The 19,881-nt window shown below is 25.7% G+C and overlaps 6 protein-coding genes across 12 annotated transcripts; 2 read left to right on the top strand and 4 right to left on the bottom strand.

Moving 5' to 3' along the window:
* Window positions 1-1,322: 1,322 nt before the first annotated feature.
* On the bottom strand, window positions 1,323-3,643 carry LOC122856638 (probable medium-chain specific acyl-CoA dehydrogenase, mitochondrial). The gene is made up of 5 exons (XM_044158370.1): window positions 3,353-3,643; window positions 3,193-3,280; window positions 2,802-3,070; window positions 2,651-2,731; window positions 1,323-2,581 (listed from the first exon to the last, which is right to left on the bottom strand). The coding sequence occupies exons 1-5, from the start codon at window positions 3,362-3,364 to the stop codon at window positions 1,778-1,780; spliced, it is 1,254 nt and encodes a 417-aa protein (XP_044014305.1). The 5' UTR covers window positions 3,365-3,643; the 3' UTR covers window positions 1,323-1,777.
* Window positions 3,644-3,853: 210 nt separating this feature from the next.
* LOC122856640 (metallophosphoesterase domain-containing protein 1) lies at window positions 3,854-5,466 on the top strand. Its single transcript, XM_044158377.1, has 4 exons — window positions 3,854-4,241; window positions 4,316-4,460; window positions 4,531-4,807; window positions 4,875-5,466. The coding sequence occupies exons 1-4, from the start codon at window positions 4,119-4,121 to the stop codon at window positions 5,224-5,226; spliced, it is 897 nt and encodes a 298-aa protein (XP_044014312.1). The 5' UTR covers window positions 3,854-4,118; the 3' UTR covers window positions 5,227-5,466.
* A 284-nt stretch (window positions 5,467-5,750) lies between these two features.
* LOC122856639 (ribose-phosphate pyrophosphokinase 1) lies at window positions 5,751-12,061 on the bottom strand. 6 transcript variants are annotated; one of them, XM_044158371.1, is made up of 8 exons: window positions 11,814-12,052; window positions 10,047-10,260; window positions 9,241-9,424; window positions 8,849-8,917; window positions 8,288-8,311; window positions 6,887-7,110; window positions 6,463-6,796; window positions 5,751-6,380 (listed from the first exon to the last, which is right to left on the bottom strand). In XM_044158371.1, the coding sequence occupies exons 1-8, from the start codon at window positions 11,887-11,889 to the stop codon at window positions 6,288-6,290; spliced, it is 1,218 nt and encodes a 405-aa protein (XP_044014306.1). In that variant the 5' UTR covers window positions 11,890-12,052; the 3' UTR covers window positions 5,751-6,287. The 6 variants fall into 6 exon arrangements, with proteins under 6 accessions (XP_044014306.1, XP_044014308.1, XP_044014307.1 ...); XM_044158373.1 differs by lacking the exon at window positions 8,849-8,917 and having other exon boundaries at window positions 9,226-9,424; XM_044158372.1 differs by lacking the exon at window positions 8,288-8,311.
* Window positions 10,939-14,182, top strand: LOC122856642 (ubiquitin-conjugating enzyme E2-22 kDa). Of its 2 annotated transcripts, XM_044158378.1 has the most exons (6): window positions 10,939-11,411; window positions 12,239-12,391; window positions 12,464-12,546; window positions 12,636-12,799; window positions 12,872-13,003; window positions 13,629-14,182. In XM_044158378.1, the coding sequence occupies exons 1-6, from the start codon at window positions 11,349-11,351 to the stop codon at window positions 13,634-13,636; spliced, it is 603 nt and encodes a 200-aa protein (XP_044014313.1). In that variant the 5' UTR covers window positions 10,939-11,348; the 3' UTR covers window positions 13,637-14,182. The 2 variants fall into 2 exon arrangements, with proteins under 2 accessions (XP_044014313.1, XP_044014314.1); XM_044158379.1 differs by lacking the exon at window positions 13,629-14,182 and having other exon boundaries at window positions 12,872-13,217.
* LOC122856643 (rRNA-processing protein FCF1 homolog) lies at window positions 13,629-14,596 on the bottom strand. The gene is made up of 4 exons (XM_044158380.1): window positions 14,445-14,596; window positions 14,288-14,370; window positions 14,162-14,221; window positions 13,629-14,086 (listed from the first exon to the last, which is right to left on the bottom strand). The coding sequence occupies exons 1-4, from the start codon at window positions 14,445-14,447 to the stop codon at window positions 13,633-13,635; spliced, it is 600 nt and encodes a 199-aa protein (XP_044014315.1). The 5' UTR covers window positions 14,448-14,596; the 3' UTR covers window positions 13,629-13,632.
* Window positions 14,597-14,906: 310 nt separating this feature from the next.
* On the bottom strand, window positions 14,907-15,988 carry LOC122856636 (60S ribosomal protein L9). The gene is made up of 3 exons (XM_044158364.1): window positions 15,859-15,988; window positions 15,562-15,708; window positions 14,907-15,361 (listed from the first exon to the last, which is right to left on the bottom strand). Exons 2-3 carry the CDS (start codon window positions 15,697-15,699, stop codon window positions 14,927-14,929), a joined length of 573 nt encoding a protein of 190 aa, XP_044014299.1. The 5' UTR covers window positions 15,700-15,708; window positions 15,859-15,988; the 3' UTR covers window positions 14,907-14,926.
* Window positions 15,989-19,881: the final 3,893 nt, after the last annotated feature.

Genomic DNA, 19,881 nt, shown 5'->3' with positions numbered 1-19,881 from the left:
GGGACGTCTATACACGCGGGCGACACCTATCCCTATTATGTTATATATATTTTATTTTTCAACTTGCGTATATAATATTTAAAAAATATATCAACACTATTAAGTACAGCTAACACACAACACGCATTATATTTTTTTTTTTGTTTTTTATTCATACACAATGCGCAGACGCAATAAATTCGATTATATTTTTAATTTTATATTTCTTTTTTTGTGTTTTTAAATGATAGAATTATTTTGGCAGCCAATCTGGGATTTTTGGCTGATGAGGAATATTATAATAAAAGGTAAAATTTAATTTTTTTTATGCGAATTTTATCCGGGATAAATTAAAAGTTTAAAACAACAATTTGACATTTAGCGGTTTATTCAGCGGTATGAGGAAATATACATGCTACTCATTTTATTTATGTGAAATTCATGAGTTTAATTCAATACACGCTTTATCATTATGTAATACATGAAAAATAAAAATACAATTTGCAAATAAATACTATTTGTTTGCATCAAATTAAATTTTAAATTAAAGTTTTTAGATTTTTTTTTTTGTTTTGGAGTAAAAACACTGGGGCGAATGATATTATTAATACGCTTTTGAAAGATAACAATATGCGTGTGTGTGAGTTTTAATTTTCGCGCGATGATACACGATTGGTGATACGTCAGTGATCAAATGAAAGGGAAAACATTAACTGTGCCATTAGCGTAATAATCAACTTCTCTTTCATGAAAATAAAACTCACGTTAAAAAAAAAATCATAATAAACACGCGTGTTATTGTTGTTGCTAATTAACCAAATAATATGAATCAGATTTATTTGAAAAATAAATCAACAAATGCATTGATAAATTTGATAAATTAATTTGTAATTTTAATTAATTAATTAATGTAAATAAAATCAAGAATCATACCCGATTATAAAATGGCAATGATACGTTCCTGAATTGTCTGAAAGTATCAGGTTGCCATAAGAAAAATAAAAATAAAAAATTATCAGCTGGATTATATTTTTTTTACCGGTTTTGTTATTAATATTTTCACTGACTTTTGTTTATTATTTAATTAGTCATTTCATTATTAAATGATGACGATTGTCTCTTTTGATGATACCTCGTGTTTTTGTAAAAAAAAAAATAAATAAAATTAGGTCAGGTCTAATGAGTTCCTATTACCAAGAATGTTTATTTATTATTATTATTTTTTTAAATATGTAGATAGTTTATTATTGTTATTTAACGTTGCATAATTTTTCACGCGTGACTCCACGAATTAAAGCATGCAACCAGTCACCGTGTCACAAACATAATTTGATGTTAATGTGTCTAGATGATTACATTACAAACCATGCACTTGACTGTCTATTTTTTTTTTTGTTTTATTTATTTATTTATCTATCACACACCACACGAATCAACAGTGAAAAATCGAACATGTTGAAAATAAATAAAAAATAAAAACAGAGCATAAGAGCAACAGGATTGAGAGAGAGAGAAAAAAATATTGAAAACGATCAAAGCGCCATCGTCGCCATTGATTGATCAAAATGTGAAACAACAAAGGCAATTTAAACACAAAAAAAAAAAAATGTAAATTTAATTGTTGATGACGTTGAAAATAATTGTTATTGATTGTTGATTTTTTTTAAGCCAAAATATTAATTTTTATTATTGTAAAATATATGTATATATGTATTACAAAATTTAATTTAAATTTATCAACAAAGATAAATAACTTTTAATGTAAATTTTTAGTTTAATAATTAATAATAAACAATGATTATTTTGATTGAGCTGATTGAAGCAAGTAACGAGAAATAATAAGTCTCTGAATTTGTGATGTTCCCTCATAAATTTGATAAATTTTAGCATCTCTCATGAGTTTTTCAACTGGATAATCAGAATTAAATCCAGCACCACCAAATATTTGTACAGCATCACTAGCACATTTGTTGGCCATATCAGCAGCATAACATTTAGCAATACTAGCTAATGCCAATGCATTTGGTTCTTTATTATCAGCTGCCCATGCTGCTTTCATCCATGCTAATCTTGCTGTTTCAATACCAATTGACATGTCAGCAATCATAAATGCAACAGCTTGATGTTCAGCAATAACTTTACCAAATGCTTTACGTTCTAATGAATATTTAATAGCTTCATCCATAGCTCTATGTGCAAGACCAACAGCACCACATGCAACTGGTGGACGTGTTTTATTAAATGTTTCCATGGCTATTTTAAAACCAGCACCTTCACCAATTAATATATTTTCATTTGGTACTTTAACATCTTCAAATGTAACCATTCTTGTGTCTGATGCACGTTGTCCCATATTTATTTCTTTACGTCCAGGTGTTACACCTGGTGTATCACGATCAACAATAAATGCTGAAAATGCTTTATTTGATGGAGCTTTTGGATCTGGATTTGTTCGAGCAAGTACAAAATACCAATTTGCAACACCACCATTTGTTATCCACATTTTTGTTCCATTTATTATCCAGTCATTACCTTTTTTTACAGCTTTTGTTTTTAATCCAGCAACATCAGAACCAGCACCAGGTTCTGTTACACAATATGCCTAGAAAAATATTATTTAAATTAATTATCATATAAACTAACTATATAAATATTATTTTGATTATCTTACAGCAACAATTGGCTCCTCAATTAATCTTCCAAGATATTTTTTTTGTTGTTCTTTTGTTCCAGCAAGAATAACAGGTGTTTGCTAAAATAATTTTATCATTTGAATTATAAAACAATAGTCGTTTTAATTAAATTAAATTAAAATTACTTACAGCAAGTCCAGATGATTCCATGGCAGTCATCATTCCAGTACAACCATATGCCAATGCTTCTGATATTAAACATCCATCAAATATACCAAGTTCAAGACCACCACAATGTTGTGGTACATGTCCATTTAATAAACCAAGTCCCCATGCTTTCTTAACAACTGGCCATGGATATTCTCCACTTTTATCATAATCAGCAGCAACTGGTATTATCTCATCTCGTGTAAATTTTTGTGCTGTCTCAAGCATCTCTTGTTGTGTATCAGACAATTCTGTAAATTATACAATTTTATTTATAAATAAATTTGCAATTTATATATACTGCAATTAATAAGTTGTGGACTTTGATCATAATCATAATATATTTTTGTATTTCATTATTTTTTTTACTTACTGAAGTTGTAGCCATTTGATGATGATGATGATGCGCTACTAACAGAAAATGCTCTGACATTGATTCTTCTTGCAGCAGTAGAAAATACCTTTTTTTTTAAAAAAAAAAAAAATTATTATTAATATTTTTATTATCAATAAATTTACATTATTCATTTTACCTTTGCCAACATGTTGAAAATACTTTTTTTTTACTCCAAAATGAATGCTCAATAATAAAAATATTTAATGATTCTTTGGAGTGAATTTCTTTGTTGTTGACTTGGTGAAAAGATAAACACAAATAACAACTTTGTAGCTATCTTGAATTATTTTGTTACTTTGTCACTTTGACCAACAATATGACACTGATTTTTAATTATTATTATCATTCATCTGTGAATTGTGATGACTGCGATCAAAGTACAAATTTATACTTCAATAAGTCGATAATCGAACAATCGATTAATCACTAAATCTAAAATACAAAAAACAAAAACATATAATTAATTGTTTATAAAAATTATTTAAATAAATAAATAAATGTTTATTTATTTTCTAATAATAATTTTACAATTATTTTTTTGTATTTTTATATATCAACAAATGAATTTATTATTGATGAATCGATTTATTAAACGTCACGCAGAGAGCAACAGAGAGAACAAGAGGGAGAGTTAAAAAGAGAGAGAGTAATAATAATTTAATAATGGAGTCACCGGTGTGTCTTTCATCATCATCAAAATATAATAATAATGTTTATTTATTTATTTGAAAAACAAAAACATAATGAAGAATTTGTTTTACGCTAGTCATCATGTTTATCACTAAGCAATTTTGATAAGATTTAAAAGTTTAAAAATAAATTGATATATACTGAGTGATATTATTGTGTTTGTGTTTATTGACATTTATTATAAACTTTTGATAATTTTTTAACTAATAAATATGGATATTGACATTCATCCATTGACAGATAATCCAACAGCAGCATGGAAAGAATTATCGAAACAACAAAAAGTCATTAAAATTAATGCAAAGCCACCAACAACTGATGCACCAAATGACAAGGTATGTATTGATAATATTTGTCATTATTATTTATTCAAATATAATAATTTGTTTAATTGTTTTTTTGTTTCAAGTTGAGAATTGTTTGTATGAGTGATACACATTCATTAACGCCTTATATTAAATTTGATGTACCATTTGGTGATATATTTATTCATGCTGGTGATTTTACAAAATGTGGGAGTCTTCAAGAAGTTGTTGAATTCAACAATTGGATAGGTTAATATATTAACAACAATTAAACAATATATTTAAGATAATTTAATTGTTTTTTTTAAATGTAATTTAGGTAATTTACCACATAAACATAAAATAGTTATTGCTGGTAATCATGAGTTGAGTTTTGATCCAACATTTACTCATCCATTTAATGCAAATAATTCTGGTGACAGACATAAACACATGGGAACAAGTATACTTGATAATTTACCAACTTTAGGAATGTCTAAGGATACACTAGCTGAAGCAATTAAAACAACAAATATCAAGGATTACTTAACTAATTGTACTTATCTAGAAGATTCAGAAATAGTATTATATGGAATTAAAATATATGGTACACCTTGGTATGTATAATAATTAATTTTGATCAATATACTTGTTGATAAAGGTAAATAATATATGGCATTTTAGGCAACCAGAATTTTGTAAATGGGCTTTCAATGTACCACGTGGTGGTCCATGCTTATCAAAATGGAATTTAATACCAGAAGATACTGATGTACTGGTAACACATACACCACCAATTGGACATGGTGATATGTGTTGCAGTGGTGTACGAGCTGGATGTGTTGAGCTACTTTCAGTTGTACAAAAACGTATTAAACCAAAGTACCATGTCTTTGGTCATATACATGAAGGATATGGAATATCTTCTGATGGAAAAATTATATTTATTAATGCATCAACTTGTGATTTAAATTATTTACCAAGTAATCCACCAATTGTATTTGATATTACATTACCAACTGGTACAGTTAAGTAATTAATTTGTTAAATTGAGAGAATTTTATGACTGGATATTTTAATTTTAGTCTGACAGGGTATTTAAAAATTAATTTCTATTATTAATTAGTGATATTATGTGCACAATTAAATCATCAATTGCAAAATTTATGTGATGTATTGTTTAAACAATAATTATTTATTTAAATTTATTATTTTTTCAATATTTTTTGTGTAATTTAGAAGAAAAAAAAAGAAATAAAAATCATTTAAAAACAAACTTAAAGTATGGATAAATAATGGTAAAAATTTAATTAAAAATTTATGTCATTTATTTTTTTACGTTGCTTTTATTTATCAAGCATTAAAACTATCAAATTATAATCATAATTGAGACCGGCTCGTTCAGTAGATCCTCACAATAAATCGAGCGATCTTTTTAATTTTTTTTTCTTTTCATATGATCAGTATTATTATTAATTTTCAATTGAATGTTACGCTTTTAATTATTTTACAAAAGAACATATATTTTTTTGAAAATAGAATAAAATAAACAACGATATGTTCTACAAGTTTTTTTTTTTTTTTTTGTTTTTAATTATTTGCTACTTGTCACACATCACGAGTCTCACTCAATCACGATTTTATTATTTGCCTATTATTTATTTTCAAATACAGTACTCAATTAAAATAAAAGAAAAAAAAAAAAAATATTATTTCAAGTAGCTTTACGTAGGTGAATTATTGTGGCACTATACAATTTATCAGTTTTTTTTCATCAATAATTATCCTGAGTTAGAAAAACAATAATCAGATCTTTATACCAATTGAATTTGTTGTTTTTTTTTTTTTTTTACATTTTGCAATATCTTAGTCTAGAAAGGAACACAATTGATTTTAAAGAGAAAAAAAAAATAGTAATTATTTCGATCTTTTAAGTATTTTCTATTGTCGTTTGTTATTATGCAAAGTTTATATATATTTTTTTTTTATTTATAAATTGCATTGATGCTTAATATTTATTGGGGAAAAATGATAAATTTCTAAAGTCATTATAAATTTAGTTATAACGTAAAATTGATAAAGTAAATTGTTTCGATTTTAGTATGGTACATTTGAAAACAGGTACGATACGGATTCACCATTGTGAGTTCTTCTTACTGCTTCAGCAAACATCATTGAGACATCAATGCACTATTTAAAAAAATAATAATAATAAAACAATTAAAATTTAATCAATCAATCAATCCCAAGTATTGAAATGGAGAATACTAACTTGAATTTTTTGACAGTCTTTCATGTGACCATCCTGTGGGATGGTATTTGTAACAACAACAGCTTCAAAACAAGCATTATTTATTCTGCTAATAGCTGGTCCACTAAATATACCATGTGTTAATATTGCATATACTTTTGTTGCTCCAGCTTCAAGTAATTTTTCAGCAGCATGACAAATAGTACCACATGTATCAGCCATGTCATCAACAAGTATAGCAACTCTGTCTTTAACATCACCAACAAGTACCATACTTGCAACTTCATTAGCCTTTTTTCTCTCTTTATGAATAAGAGCAAATTCAACATTTAAACGATCAGCAATTGATGTTACTCTGTTTTAAAAATTAAAATGAATAAGTTTGAGAATTAATAATGTGTTAAATTTGGCTGGCTTTTCAATTAATTTTTAAATTTATATTTACCGTTTAGCACCACCAGCATCAGGTGATACAATGATACTATTTCTCCATTCAGCAATATTTTCTTTGATCCATTTAAGAACAGCTGGCTCGGCAAATAAATTATCAACAGGAATATCAAAAAATCCTTGTATTTGACTTGCATGTAAATCCATTGTTATAATATGATCAGCACCAGCAACAGACAGCATATTTGCAACCAATTTTGCTGATATTGGTGCACGACTCTGTAAAATATCAAACAAATATATTTTAAATAATGTTTATTAATTATTAACAAGTCTTCTCTAGTCCATTTGCAACTGGTATTCTTTCCTGTAATATCAAAAATAATTCCGGTTAATTTATCAAATTTTTATTTTATATTTTTGTCTCTTTTTTTTTTTTTTTATATATAAATAAAAAAGAAAATACCTCATTGGAGGACAAAATATAAATACAATAATAATTAAATTTAGAAAATATATAGATATAAATTTTTTTTTTTTCTTTTTGTTTTCGAAATTGTTTTTTTTTTTTTTTTTAAAGATAGAAAAATAGGAAAAGACGTGTTGCAAATGCACCCCAGTTAGACTCGATGGGTACTGTAAGTGAAGCACAATATGACTAAGTTATTAACGAGAAAAAAGATAGAAAAAAAAAATAAATAAAAATAGAAACAAGGCCACAAATTATCTGGAAGAATAATAAAATTTTATTGATAAAATCTTCAAGTCATTTTGTGATTTTGTTATTGTTGTAATCACTCAACAAATTGCAATGTTAAATTGTTTTTTTTTTTTTAAATTTAACAAAAGCTAACTTAGTGTTAATTATTTTTAATAAAAACAAATACAATTTGATTCTGGCAATAGCAGAAATAAAAAAAAAAAAGCTAATCAAATTAATTTTTCCATGAAATTTATTATCATGTATTTTGATGATGCATTAGTTTAATAATGATTCAGCAATAAAATATTAGTACCCAACAATAATAATCCCAGGATGTAAATAAATTTATGAAAAAAAAAAAATTAAATGGTGTTGCAACATCATTCGTTATCGTATTAATATTTTGCCCTCATTCAGATTGTCAATAAAATAATTGTGTAAACTGTAATTATAAATTTAAAAAATATTATAAACATCATTCATTCATTGGATGGATCTGATGGGTAAAAGTAAAAGTAACAAAAAAAAATAAAATAAATTTGCTCAATTTTTAAAGCCAAAATTAATAGAAATAAATTAACAAAATTTAAATAATTTTTTATATAAAATTAACTGTTAGTCCTACACTAATTGGATGTCACTCTATTTTTTTTTTTTTTTACAACTTAATTGTTTTTTTAATTTTTTTGATTTTTAATTGCTCAATTTATTTGTTGGCATTAAACGAAAAATTTCCCAATTGTTTATACTCACTGTTGTCAGGTCGGGCACAAAGTCCTGAAAATACGCAACTATTCAGAATGATATATTTTTTTAAATAATAGTTGAAGAAAAAAAAAATTAATAAATGACTGAATTTTCCACTTGTGAGGTTTATAATCGTGCTAGTAAATAATATATTTAATCATTTGAATGATAACCCCCAATGGGTCAAGATGATAACAACAACAACATCAACAATTTTGCTCAAAGATCATTGAGGGGGGTCTCGTTTTAATAAACAAAATTAATCTCCAAGTGATAATTTAAAATCTAAATTTCATATTGCTCATGCAATAATAATCCAAGCTGATGATTTATATTTTTTTTTTTTGATGATTAATGAATTTACCAAGGAACACTTGTGAAATGAAAAGAAGAGACGATTATTTTCCTCAATTGCACTGTCTCTCAAGTGATTTACAAGCCAAGAAAAAGCAGTCAAATAATGATTTTCATCATTTTAATAAATATATATCAAGTCCCATTATTTCAATGAATTTCCCTTTAATAAAAGCCCATGGAAAAAAAAAAAAAAAACAAATGAAATAATACCCTGAATTTCCACTCGTTCGACTTGATCACTACAGTTTTTGATACAGGCTTGTCACTACCATCACCACCCTAAATTGTATGTTGACAAAAAGTAAAAAAAAAAAAAAAAGAAGAAGAACACAAGATCAACTATGTATCTGAAATGAAATTATAAATGTACGAATTGTTTTTTCTTTTTTTTTTATGTTTGTTTAGCCTCAATAATATTTTTATGGTTTCATTTAAATGAAAAACTAAATGAAAAAAAAAAAAAAAACAGATAAATTAATTGTTATAAAATTAAATACATTGTCACAAAATGATACCTATATATTTGTATAATTAAAAAATAATATTGATGTAAATTAATTAATGATTTAAAGTGTTTTTTAATGCACCTTGTAATTCCCTACCTTGTCCTTCTTGTCTTGTCTTGCATATGGAAAACATGGTATAACAGCAGTGACACGTGATGCTGATGCTATTTTACAAGCATTAATCATTATAAGAAGTTCCATAAGATTGTCATTGACCTCACCACTTCCACTCTGTACAATATAAACATCTTCTCCTCGTACTGATTCTCCAATTTCAACACTGTAAATTTATTTCATAAAAAAAAAATTATTATCAAGTTTTTAAAATAAATATAATAATAAAAATAAATGTCATGATTTTCAAGGTCAAATATTTTATTTATTTATTATTTTGAAAATGACATTAAAGCAATTATGTATTCATAAAAAAACCTCGTGGTTTGTTATGGTTAGGAACTGGTAACTAAATAGCATCATGAAAATGCCAAAAAAATAAAAACAATGCATAACAAAATTAATCATCATTAAATACAATATTTATATAAAATAATAACAACAATAGTAAGAAAATATATTGGCACAAATGATAATGCGTCAAATAGTTAAAAAAAAAAAAAAAAAAACGTGGGCTGGGGTAGCCAAGGGTCGCCAGACATCAAGAGGGTAGCCAACAATGTCGGCATTTTTAATACCAATAATTACAACAATTAAAAAATTTGTTGATAATAATTTGATGAATAACATATACATTAGCTTTATAAAAATAATATATAATATTATTTATAATAATACTAATATTTGGGCAATTAAAAATTGAATTTACATGATGCGTTGTTAATGATGATGATGATGATGATGTTGATGATAAAAATAAAAAAACTAAATTAGATTAAATTATTTACCATGTTTCAAGATTGCTGAATTTTTTAGTGACAACTTTGCCAGTTTCTATGCCAAGTCTATCAACAATTCTTTGGGCAAGATCTGGATGTGATGATCCACTGAAGACCTTGATATTCGGCATTCTACTTTGTAGTATTCCACACTGTGATTTATCAAAGTTTTCTTGTTGTAACAAACTCTTGGCATGGACTGACTGTGATACAGCAGGCATCACTGGTATTAAAAATAATACACATATATAAAGAAAAATAAAATTATACACTGATACCAACAAAATTTGACCAATGAAAATACGTTTTATATTTATCGGATGTGACGTTGTCTAGCAACAAGAACGCCTCTTGACAACCATACGTTTTTTTTATCAAAAATTCATAATTATTTTATTAATAATTATTAGATATTGTTATTATTTTTAAATAAATCTTTAGTTTATTTAATTGTCAATATTTTATCAGTTATCTTGATTTGTTTATTGCTGTATTTGTGATGAAATATTGTTTCGTAATTTCATTGATAACAAAGCTGTTTTGAAATAAATTGAGTAAATTGCATTTTTTTTTTTTTTTTTTAAATAAATGTTGACAGTATTAAAAAACTGTTAATTATAAAATCTAATTTATCAATTAAATGGTATGTTTTCTTGGCTTTTTAAAAATATTATTGTTTTTAGATTTTGTTGTTGTTGTTTTTTTTAAATAAATAAACATGGCTGCTGTTTTTTTTGTTTTTGTTTATGTTGTTTCTCCTGTCAACCGTCAAAGCGCCATTTTAAGCTCTGTTGGTAAACAAGATATTTACTATATAAAATAATAATAAATATTTTTTTTTTTTTCTGTGTGTGTTGGTTATAATTTTGTTTATGTTATTGTTGTTATTATATTTTTCCTTATTGCCAATTTTCATCTAAAAAAGACGCGATTAATTTTTTTTTTTTTTTGCACGCAACTTCTCGTGATTTGATAAACTCACAAATAATAAAATCAATCTAACCTAAAATTTAAATATAAAAAATATATTCGGTTTAAACAACATTTAAATTGTTATTATTTTTTTATAAATTTTTATAGATATATATTTTAATAACATCAGCTAATTTATATCAAAAATAAAATATATATTTAAAGTTCATCATCAAACAAGTGGTAGTTTATATTTTTAAAATAAAATTTTTCTTTTTGGAGTGTTTATTTGGTGTGTTTATTATTGATGGCTTTGAAGAAATTATAATGACAAAGTGTTGACAATTGTTGTTATACTATTAGGATTGTATTGAATTTAATTTTAAATATTATTAAATCATGGCCAATATTGCTGCTCAACGTATCAAACGCGAATTCAAAGAGGTTATAAAATCAGAAGAGGTGAGACTTTACATTTTTTTTTTACTCCAAAAAATATAAAATTTAATTGATTGATTCATCATCAACATCACCATTATCCTCATCAATTTACAATTACCATTATATTATTTAAAAATAAATACTCAAAATATAATGATCTATTTGTTTTTGACCTCATTTGGCAGAAGGATTTTTCTTGATCAAATTATAATACAAGTCATTATGACGTGATCAAATAATTTCCCAAAATAATTTACAACACAAAGAAAAATATATCATAAACAATATATAGTTATAAAATTAAATTGTTGGTTAATTTTGTTTGAAAAAAAAAAATAAAATAAATGTGTTTTTTTTCTGATGACTTTTGTTTGACACAATGACACACGTGTATTATATTTTTGAATAATTATTCAGCATTACCTTTTGATGAATCATTGGAGTTATCATCATCATCATCATCACAATTTGTTATTGATTTTTTTTGTTCAACATCCATTGTGTTTTGTCAACAAATTATTTTTTTTATTATTATTAAAACTGCTATTAAATTTCTAAATTTGTTTTTTTTTTAATTTTAAAATGTCATTTTAATTGAAAAATAAATAGATAAATAAATAATAAAAAAAATTAGACTTGTAAATAATAATATCGAACATCAAGTACTAATTGGATTATCGTCAACTCAAACGTTTCACCATTTTTTTTTTTTTATTATTTTTATTATTATTTGCAATGTCAAAGGGTTATGTTGTTGTTGATTGTAAAAATTCCAAAAATAAATATTTATCAATTGTTTATTAAATTAATGATTAATAAATTTTTTGTTTAATTTAATTAAAAAATAGGTTGCTAAATGTGCAATACGAGTCGAATTGGTAAATGACAGTTTCACAGAACTCAAAGGAGAAATTGCTGGACCACCTGATACACCATATGAAGGTGGTAATTTTGTTCTTGAAATAAAAGTACCAGAAACTTATCCATTTAATCCACCAAAGGTAATTATTTATAGGTAATAAAATAAATAAATAAATAAACAATTTAATTAATATTGATAAATTAATTTCAAGGTGAGATTCATCACCAAGATATGGCATCCAAATATATCCTCAGTAACTGGAGCAATCTGTCTGGATATTCTCAAAGATCAATGGTACTTTTTTTTGTTGTTTATTTTTTTTTTGTTTATATATTTGTTTAACCGATTAATATTTATTTTATTTTGTTTGTTTGATAAATAAGGGCAGCAGCAATGACTCTACGTACAGTATTGCTTTCCCTTCAAGCTTTGCTATCAGCAGCAGAACCAGATGATCCACAAGATGCTGTTGTAGCAAGACAATTCAAAGAACATCCTGATTTATTTCGTCAAACTGCTAAACACTGGACATCTGCTTATGCTGGTGGTTTGTATTTTAATATTAAATTTCAAAATTTAATTTAATTGCTATAATTTTAATTGGCTTTTTTATTTTAAGGTCCAGCTAAAATGCCAGAACTTAATGATAAAATAAGACGACTGACTGATATGGGTATTGAGGAACACAATGCAAGAGTAGCACTTTCATCTTTCAATTGGGATTTGGAACGTGCCACTGAACAACTTTTTAGTTAGTCATTGCTTTGATTATTAATTTTTCAATAAATAATATCCTCTTAACCCCCTTTTTTTTTTTTTCTTTTCTTTTTACTGTTATTTTTCATTTAAAAAAAATAATAATAACGTAATTAAATAGCTAAATGATTGGAAACCAATTAATCAAATGCAGTGCATTTGTCGTCCATTAAAAAAATCTAAAAAAATGAGACAATATCCAGGAAAAACATGTGTAAATTAAATAATCAACTTTCGAAAGAAAAAAAGAAAATACAACAATTGTTGTCTCGAAGAAATGAAATAAAAAAATTAATCATAAATCATTTTTACAATATTTACAAAAAAAAAAAAAAAATAAATTAAAATCATGTCTCGATAATAAATAATCATAAATTAAATAATTAAAAAATAAATTAATTGTTTATAATTTTAAATTGTAAATCTAATTTTCATGTGTAAAAAGATCCCAATGAAATTAAAATAAAAAATTGATAATAAAAAACAAAGAAAGCAAGTTTATATTGTTTTATAAAATTCGATAATTATTTTATTGATTGTTAACAAATAATTATTGATTGTAAAATCAATAAGTAATTGGTTATTTTAATATTTACATTTTTGTTTTTTTTATTTTTTAGTGAGTTAATCCTTTGGTGCACCATATGCATCAGGCATTCTTTCAATTGAATAACGATGCTGAGCTACAAACATTATTGGTACACCTGGAATTTTTCTAATTCTTCTCTTTAAATCTTTGTCATTTGTTGCAACAATGTAACACTTGTGTTGTGTAACACGATCAACAAGACAATCATCAGCATAAGTACCTTTGTGCAGACAATGAAGACGTTCAAATCTTGGATCTTTTATTATTTTCAATGCAATTTTATATTTCTGTCCTAGCTTCTCTAATTCACCAAGTACACAATCAGTTATGTATGGTATACACTTTGCAAATAGACACTCCATCATATTTTCAACAATGTCCAATTTATTTTTTATTGAAAAATTTATGAAATTTGTATCAATTAAAACGTGATATGGTGGTCCTAATTGTGTATTATATTGAAAAAATAATGCTGATGATTGTTGTGCTCTAAAAATTAAATATAAATTAATTATTTTTTTGTTTTTAAATGAATGACTTATTTTCTAATAATAAACAACTTACACTCGTTTTGTTATTAATTCAGATTCATCTGGTTTTTTCTTTTTTTGAACTGCATTTTTACTAAAATAATAAAATATTAATTGATCAATTGATTGAATTAATTTATTTAATTTATTAACAACTTACATTCTTGCATCTGTTGGACTTATCATTTTTTTCATTTGAGCAAATCTTTGAGTGACAATTTTCCTGGTTTTTTTATTTTTACCCTTGAATATAAATTATTTTAATATATTAAATTAATAATCAATGTGTTAATTAATTAATTTTGTATTAAACTTACCATTTTTGTTAATTGTTATTTGATCTATTTGTTTATTTATTATTTTTAATTGGAGATGATCAAAGTTTTGTTTAACACGCTGTTGTTGTAAAATGGAAGGCTAGTAGAGGTTAGATTTTATATTGACTTGAAGACAAGCCTTGACATGAAAAAAAAAAAAAAAGTATGTTCGCTGTTCGCAGCGCTATGCTACGGCTGTTTTGGTACCACCAATGTTGATGAATCAAGTTTTTAATTTCTAAGGGTTGTAAAACTAATCACTTGAAATAAATAAATTAAATAAATATCTTTCTCTTTTTTAAAAATAATAAAAATATATATAAATCGAAATAATTATTTTCCCTTTTTAACGTAATAGTTTCCCACCAAATGCTAGAAATTAAAAAACATAGATTTGCAAAAATTAAATAAAACTATAGAACTTGTTGTATTTATTCTATTAAAAAAATTTAAACACATAAATATTATTGAAAATTTGTTTATTAATCATCATCTTGGACAACAGTTGTTTTTTGTGATACATATAATCCATCCAAAAACTTTCTGATATCCTTATTTTTAACAGTTGTTGACTGTTGAATGAGGGCTGCTGATCTTGAGACATCTTCAAGTGAATTACCTTGAATAATTAACTCTTCCTTTTGTTGAGTTGAGTTTGATACAGTAACACCTGGTGACATTTTAACACGACGAATGTACTTCTCTCCAAGGAAATTTCTAATTTCAATAACTGTGTTGTTTTCAGTGGCAACACAATTAATTGGGAAATGGGCATATACAGCTCTCATCTTGTAAAGGAATCCCTTGGTGACTCCCTTTAACATATTTTCAATGTGAGAACAAACTGTTCTTACAGCAGCCAACTCTTTTTTGGTTCCAAACCATTTTTGGACTTTCAAGGTTCTTGGACCAACCATCTGTAACATTAATCAATTACAAATTTAGTAAACAACATAATCAACAAGCAACAATATTTATGTTATTGGTCTTTTAAATTAATACAACTCAGATATGATTTATCACTGAGTCCAGTGAAGGGGAATCCAAACAATATCATCATTATTATCATTTTAATTAACATGTTATGCTCTCAATTTTTGAAATTAAAATTACTCACTTTAATGTCAAGAGCCAAGTGCTTGAAGGATCTCTTGAGGACACCTCGAGGTCCTTTAACAGTAACCAAACGAGATTTGACTGTAACAGTCAATCCCTCTGGGACTTTGACAGTCTGTTCACAAACAATTTGCTTCATGATGAAGATCTGTAATTTAATTAAATAAATTAGAATAAATTTTTTTAAAATTCATAATTTTAAATACACTGGTCAGATTTAATCAAATGAAAAATATAGTTGTTATTTATTTTTGCAATAAACAATAACAAAATAAAAAATATAATGTTTGAAACTAACCTCTCCAACTTTAGGCCCAGTTGCTCCAAAAAAGAAAGAGAAAAAAAAATATCCAAGTGTGGAGATCAGTGGAGAATTGGAGATCCCACACGAGGACGACGAGGCAATTTTTTTTTCTCTGACAACAGGTGACCTCTATGTGTGTTTATTTTAAAATAAAAAGTCGACATTAAAACGCGGCAAAATTACAAATAATTATTATATGATTAAATTATTTTTATTTTCAAAATGAAAGGTAATAAATAAAAATAAATATCTCAACGAGTAAAAAATAAATAAATAAAATTAATGATTAATCATTAGTGTTGGATCATTGATCGATTTAAGATTTTTTTTCGCGAAATAAAAGACGGAGAAATGATGAAGAGAAAGCAATGTGAATTTATTATCTCATTTAAAATCATATTTATTTTTTAAATTAAATGGTGAAAAAAATAACGAAAAAATATTTGAGAATTCTATTGTAAAAAAAAAAATATATATTTAAAGTCAATGTGCTTTGGCAAACGTGTCGCAATACGACAAACTCACAATTTATTTATCACGTCTACATATGCATAGCAGTAAATATCTTTTGCTGATATTTTTGTTTGATCAAAAAAATAGATGCCGAGAGTCATACATAGATCGGAATTTCAAGATAATTCCAACCAACGAAATAGAAAATATTCAATATTTTTTTTTAATAAAGGCAAATATTTTTTATATACGTAAAAAAAAAATTCAATAAATAAATGTATATTCAATCTTGCCAATGTGAATTAATGATTACACAATATATTCAATTTTTTTTTATATTTTATTTACGATGAAGAATATAATGAATTGAAAATGAATAAAAAAAAATTGACTATATTTATATTCATGAAGAAATATGAGCAGGAACAAAATAAAAATTAATATAAAAAATAAAAAATTTCATTGCAAAAAAAAGAAAAGATCTTCTGTAGAAATATTTCTCTGCTTTTCTTTGAAATTGCTCGATCGAATAATCCTTTCATTAAATATTTTACCGTTGGCTTTTTCGTCTGGGAATTTTCATTTTTCCAAGTAGAAAAAAAGCAGCCCTTAATTGTCTCAAATTTATTATAAATAAATGCAAAAATTATATTGTTAATAATTTAATTTTCAAGACTCATCAAAATGCCAATCGATGCTGCTTTTTTTTTTTTTTTTTTTTTTTAATTTTGTAAATTAGTCATGCTGTGAAAGAAGGTTTTGTAGTTGAAGTTAGCTGGCTCTCTATTCGAAGCGGCTTGAGATAAAGTGACTCACTCAAAAAAAAAAAAAAAAAATATATAATATAATAGTCCAGAGAGAGAGAGAGTGAGAGACCATAAAGAAAAGCATATTTTGACCTATCGTGGTGTAATGAGGGCTACCTTTCAAAAACCTTTGAGAGAGAAACACTGGGGAACCTGGACAACGAAACACTGGTCAAGGTCAAAATATTGCCAAAAAAAAAATAAAATCTTTTAAATAAATATGATCTATTGTACTCGCAACAATTAAATATTTATTGTAAATGGGTAGTTTCAAGAAAAAGTCATAAAAGTTGTTAGGAGGTCCCTTTTAAAACTCTCTCTTTATTCAATTATCTTTTTTTTTTTTTTTTTTTCTACAATATTTTAGAGAGACATGTCATTTTCCGCAAACCCTGCTTTATCTATTGTCTGATTTTTAACACGCTTGAAAATAAGAGAAAAAAAATTAATGCTTTAATTTTTTTTTCTTTCATTCATTTTTATCTCCATTTTCAGAAAACAAGATTTTTACATTATACATAACGGTTTTTTTTTTCCTTTTTTTTTTTCTCATACAGATAATAAAGTTATGATTATTTATCTTGTGAATATTTTTTTTTTTTTATTAACAATTGCATATTGTAAAATAAAGAATACTTTCAATTAATTATTGGGTCAAATAATTGCATGTACTATTTAATTGTAGATCAGTAAGATCAAGTTACTTGATTCTTTTTTTGCTATAAATTCTTGAGGCTGGCCTAATCGATCCAATGAAATCTCGAGCATTGATCGACACGCTCCCAAGAATCGATCATACAAAATTCATGTTGTCTATTATTATCAAGCTGAATAAAAAATAAAATATATAAAAAAAAAGTAAAAGTTTTTATAATATATAAAAGAACAGTATGAAATAATAATAAAATATATTTGATAAAAAATTTTTCAAGACATGTTTTGATGTGTGTCCTTTGATGGAAAAGAATGAGACAAAATAAAAAAAATACGAGGAAAAAAAATAATGGCATTGTAGAATAGAATAATATAATATATGAATGTGTAGTAGTTGAATAAAAGAAGAAATTGTCGGGTCTGAAGACTAGTCGGAAGATCCTATGACCATCCATCATCCTGTTGGAAAATATTCATGGCATATATAAAAAAAAATTTGTGTGTGTGTGTGTGTGATATTAACACATTCAAAAAATATTATTGCATTTTTAAAAGGCGTATGTCCGGGCACAATTAATTTAAATAATTTTTAAATTTTTTCATATATAAATATTTGACAATTTTTTAGCTTGAAATTGAATTTAAAAATATAGTTAAAAAAAATTAAATTTTTCATATAAATTTGTCTAAAAATATTAATAATTAATAATTATTTTAAATTTAATTTTAATTAGTGTATTGCCCTGGTGAAAATATTTCTCCGCGATTACTCCGAATGTCTCCCAAATTGACCCATGCGGAGAAATGAGTAGAGAAAAGTATCAAAATTTTTTTTCGAATTTTCTCCGAATCGACTTGGGTAAAGAAACGTTCGGAAATATTTCTCCGCGATAAAAATACGCGGAGAAACGTGTGAAAAAAAAAATTTTACCGCAGAGAAATTTTTTCTAAAATCAACGATCTACAATAATCTACTCTGCAAATTAATTTATTTGGCAACATCTTTCGCGGTCTAAATTATTTTTACAGCCATTGTTTTAATTCTCAAAAAATAAGAATTATGTTTATTTCAGGAGACGGAAGACTGTATGATTCTATTCTCCAACCCCGGGAAAAAATAAGATAGATGTGGATGCTGTAGATCTGCCCGTCAAGCTCATCTATATAGATCTACTCGACTAAACTATAGTAAAATATGTTTGGACGATTGTACAATACATCAAAGAAGATAAGGATGATTTAAAGAAAGGGGTCTTTTTAGCAGTCGATGAAGTTTGGGAATCTTTCATGAAAACATGTGAAACACCAATGCCAAATCATGATGATATATCAATGACAGTAGATACACTGTTAAAAATAAGTTGAAATTTCAAGCATGTACATTGAATTTCAAGCAAACATTTTTAACAGTGTATATATGAGGCAGTCGTCGAAAAACGAGAAACGTGTAAAATGAAAAAAATACATATGAAAATATATTCTATCAATTAAAAATGAACTTAACAAGAAAGTTGAATTATGAATATACCACGTACAGCGTATTAGCGTTGGGTAATAAAACGAAACACAATGCATGGATATTTTATCATCTAAGCACACTTGCCACCGAAGACAGAAACATGGATCAGCAAATTGTTAGAGAACACCTGGAAAAGCTTGTTTACGAACGTGATTCAAAACGAAATTTTTATAAAAAAGTTGTAGCACATATGAAGAGTGATTGCAGAAGCAAACATCCTATCATCCAAACAATAATCACAAACGAAGCAAATAATTTCGTTAATAAACTAAAAGAAATGTATGAAGCTGTAACACCAAAAATTATAACTCAAACTTTCTATCAAGGAGTTGCCACTGTTAATAAATTAATTGTGACCTGGATAGTTAGGTTTGTATGGAGTCATGTTAAAAAATTTTTGAAAGGACTCCTTACAATTATAATAGATATTTATACGGTAGGTTAAAGTTCTTTTTCTCATTGGAGTTATTATAGTTAAAATGATGATAGTTTCAAAATATAATGAATGAAACTACAATATATACAAAGAAAAAACTTAATCTAGTTTTTGAAAAATTAAGAAAAATCAGTTCGGAAAGCGAACCA

Source organism: Aphidius gifuensis, linkage group LG5 (assembly GCF_014905175.1).
Source record: "Aphidius gifuensis isolate YNYX2018 linkage group LG5, ASM1490517v1, whole genome shotgun sequence".
Classification (NCBI taxonomy): Eukaryota; Metazoa; Arthropoda; class Insecta; order Hymenoptera; family Braconidae; genus Aphidius; species Aphidius gifuensis.
This window is presented reverse-complemented; position numbering and strand designations above follow the sequence as displayed.

Bases quoted from the DNA above. Each gene is read 5' to 3' on its own strand.
- LOC122856642 (XM_044158378.1), top strand. From the start codon at position 11,349: ATGGCCAATATTGCTGCTCAACGTATCAAACGCGAATTCAAAGAGGTT. The intron at 12,547-12,635 runs GTACTTTTTTTT...TTGATAAATAAG, and splicing joins GATATTCTCAAAGATCAATG to GGCAGCAGCAATGACTCTAC. The intron at 12,800-12,871 runs GTTTGTATTTTA...TTTTATTTTAAG, and splicing joins GACATCTGCTTATGCTGGTG to GTCCAGCTAAAATGCCAGAA.
- LOC122856636 (XM_044158364.1), bottom strand. From the start codon at position 15,699: ATGAAGCAAATTGTTTGTGAACAGACTGTCAAAGTCCCAGAGGGATTG. The intron at 15,362-15,561 runs GTGAGTAATTTT...TTAATGTTACAG, and splicing joins ACTTGGCTCTTGACATTAAA to ATGGTTGGTCCAAGAACCTT.
- LOC122856638 (XM_044158370.1), bottom strand. The intron at 3,071-3,192 runs GTAAGTAAAAAA...TATAATTTACAG, and splicing joins ATCAAATGGCTACAACTTCA to AATTGTCTGATACACAACAA. The intron at 2,732-2,801 runs GTAAGTAATTTT...AAATTATTTTAG, and splicing joins TGGAATCATCTGGACTTGCT to CAAACACCTGTTATTCTTGC.
- LOC122856643 (XM_044158380.1), bottom strand. The intron at 14,222-14,287 runs GTAAGTTGTTAA...TTATTATTTTAG, and splicing joins AGTCCAACAGATGCAAGAAT to TAAAAATGCAGTTCAAAAAA. The intron at 14,087-14,161 runs GTAAGTTGTTTA...TTTAATTTTTAG, and splicing joins GAATTAATAACAAAACGAGT to AGCACAACAATCATCAGCAT.
- LOC122856640 (XM_044158377.1), top strand. From the start codon at position 4,119: ATGGATATTGACATTCATCCATTGACAGATAATCCAACAGCAGCATGG. The intron at 4,461-4,530 runs GTTAATATATTA...AATGTAATTTAG, and splicing joins TGAATTCAACAATTGGATAG to GTAATTTACCACATAAACAT. The intron at 4,808-4,874 runs GTATGTATAATA...ATGGCATTTTAG, and splicing joins AAAATATATGGTACACCTTG to GCAACCAGAATTTTGTAAAT.
- LOC122856639 (XM_044158371.1), bottom strand. From the start codon at position 11,889: ATGGATGTTGAACAAAAAAAATCAATAACAAATTGTGATGATGATGAT. The intron at 7,111-8,287 runs GTGAGTATAAAC...GATATTTTACAG, and splicing joins TTGTGCCCGACCTGACAACA to AGTCGTGCACCAATATCAGC. The intron at 6,381-6,462 runs GTTAGTATTCTC...TTTTTTAAATAG, and splicing joins AAGACTGTCAAAAAATTCAA to TGCATTGATGTCTCAATGAT.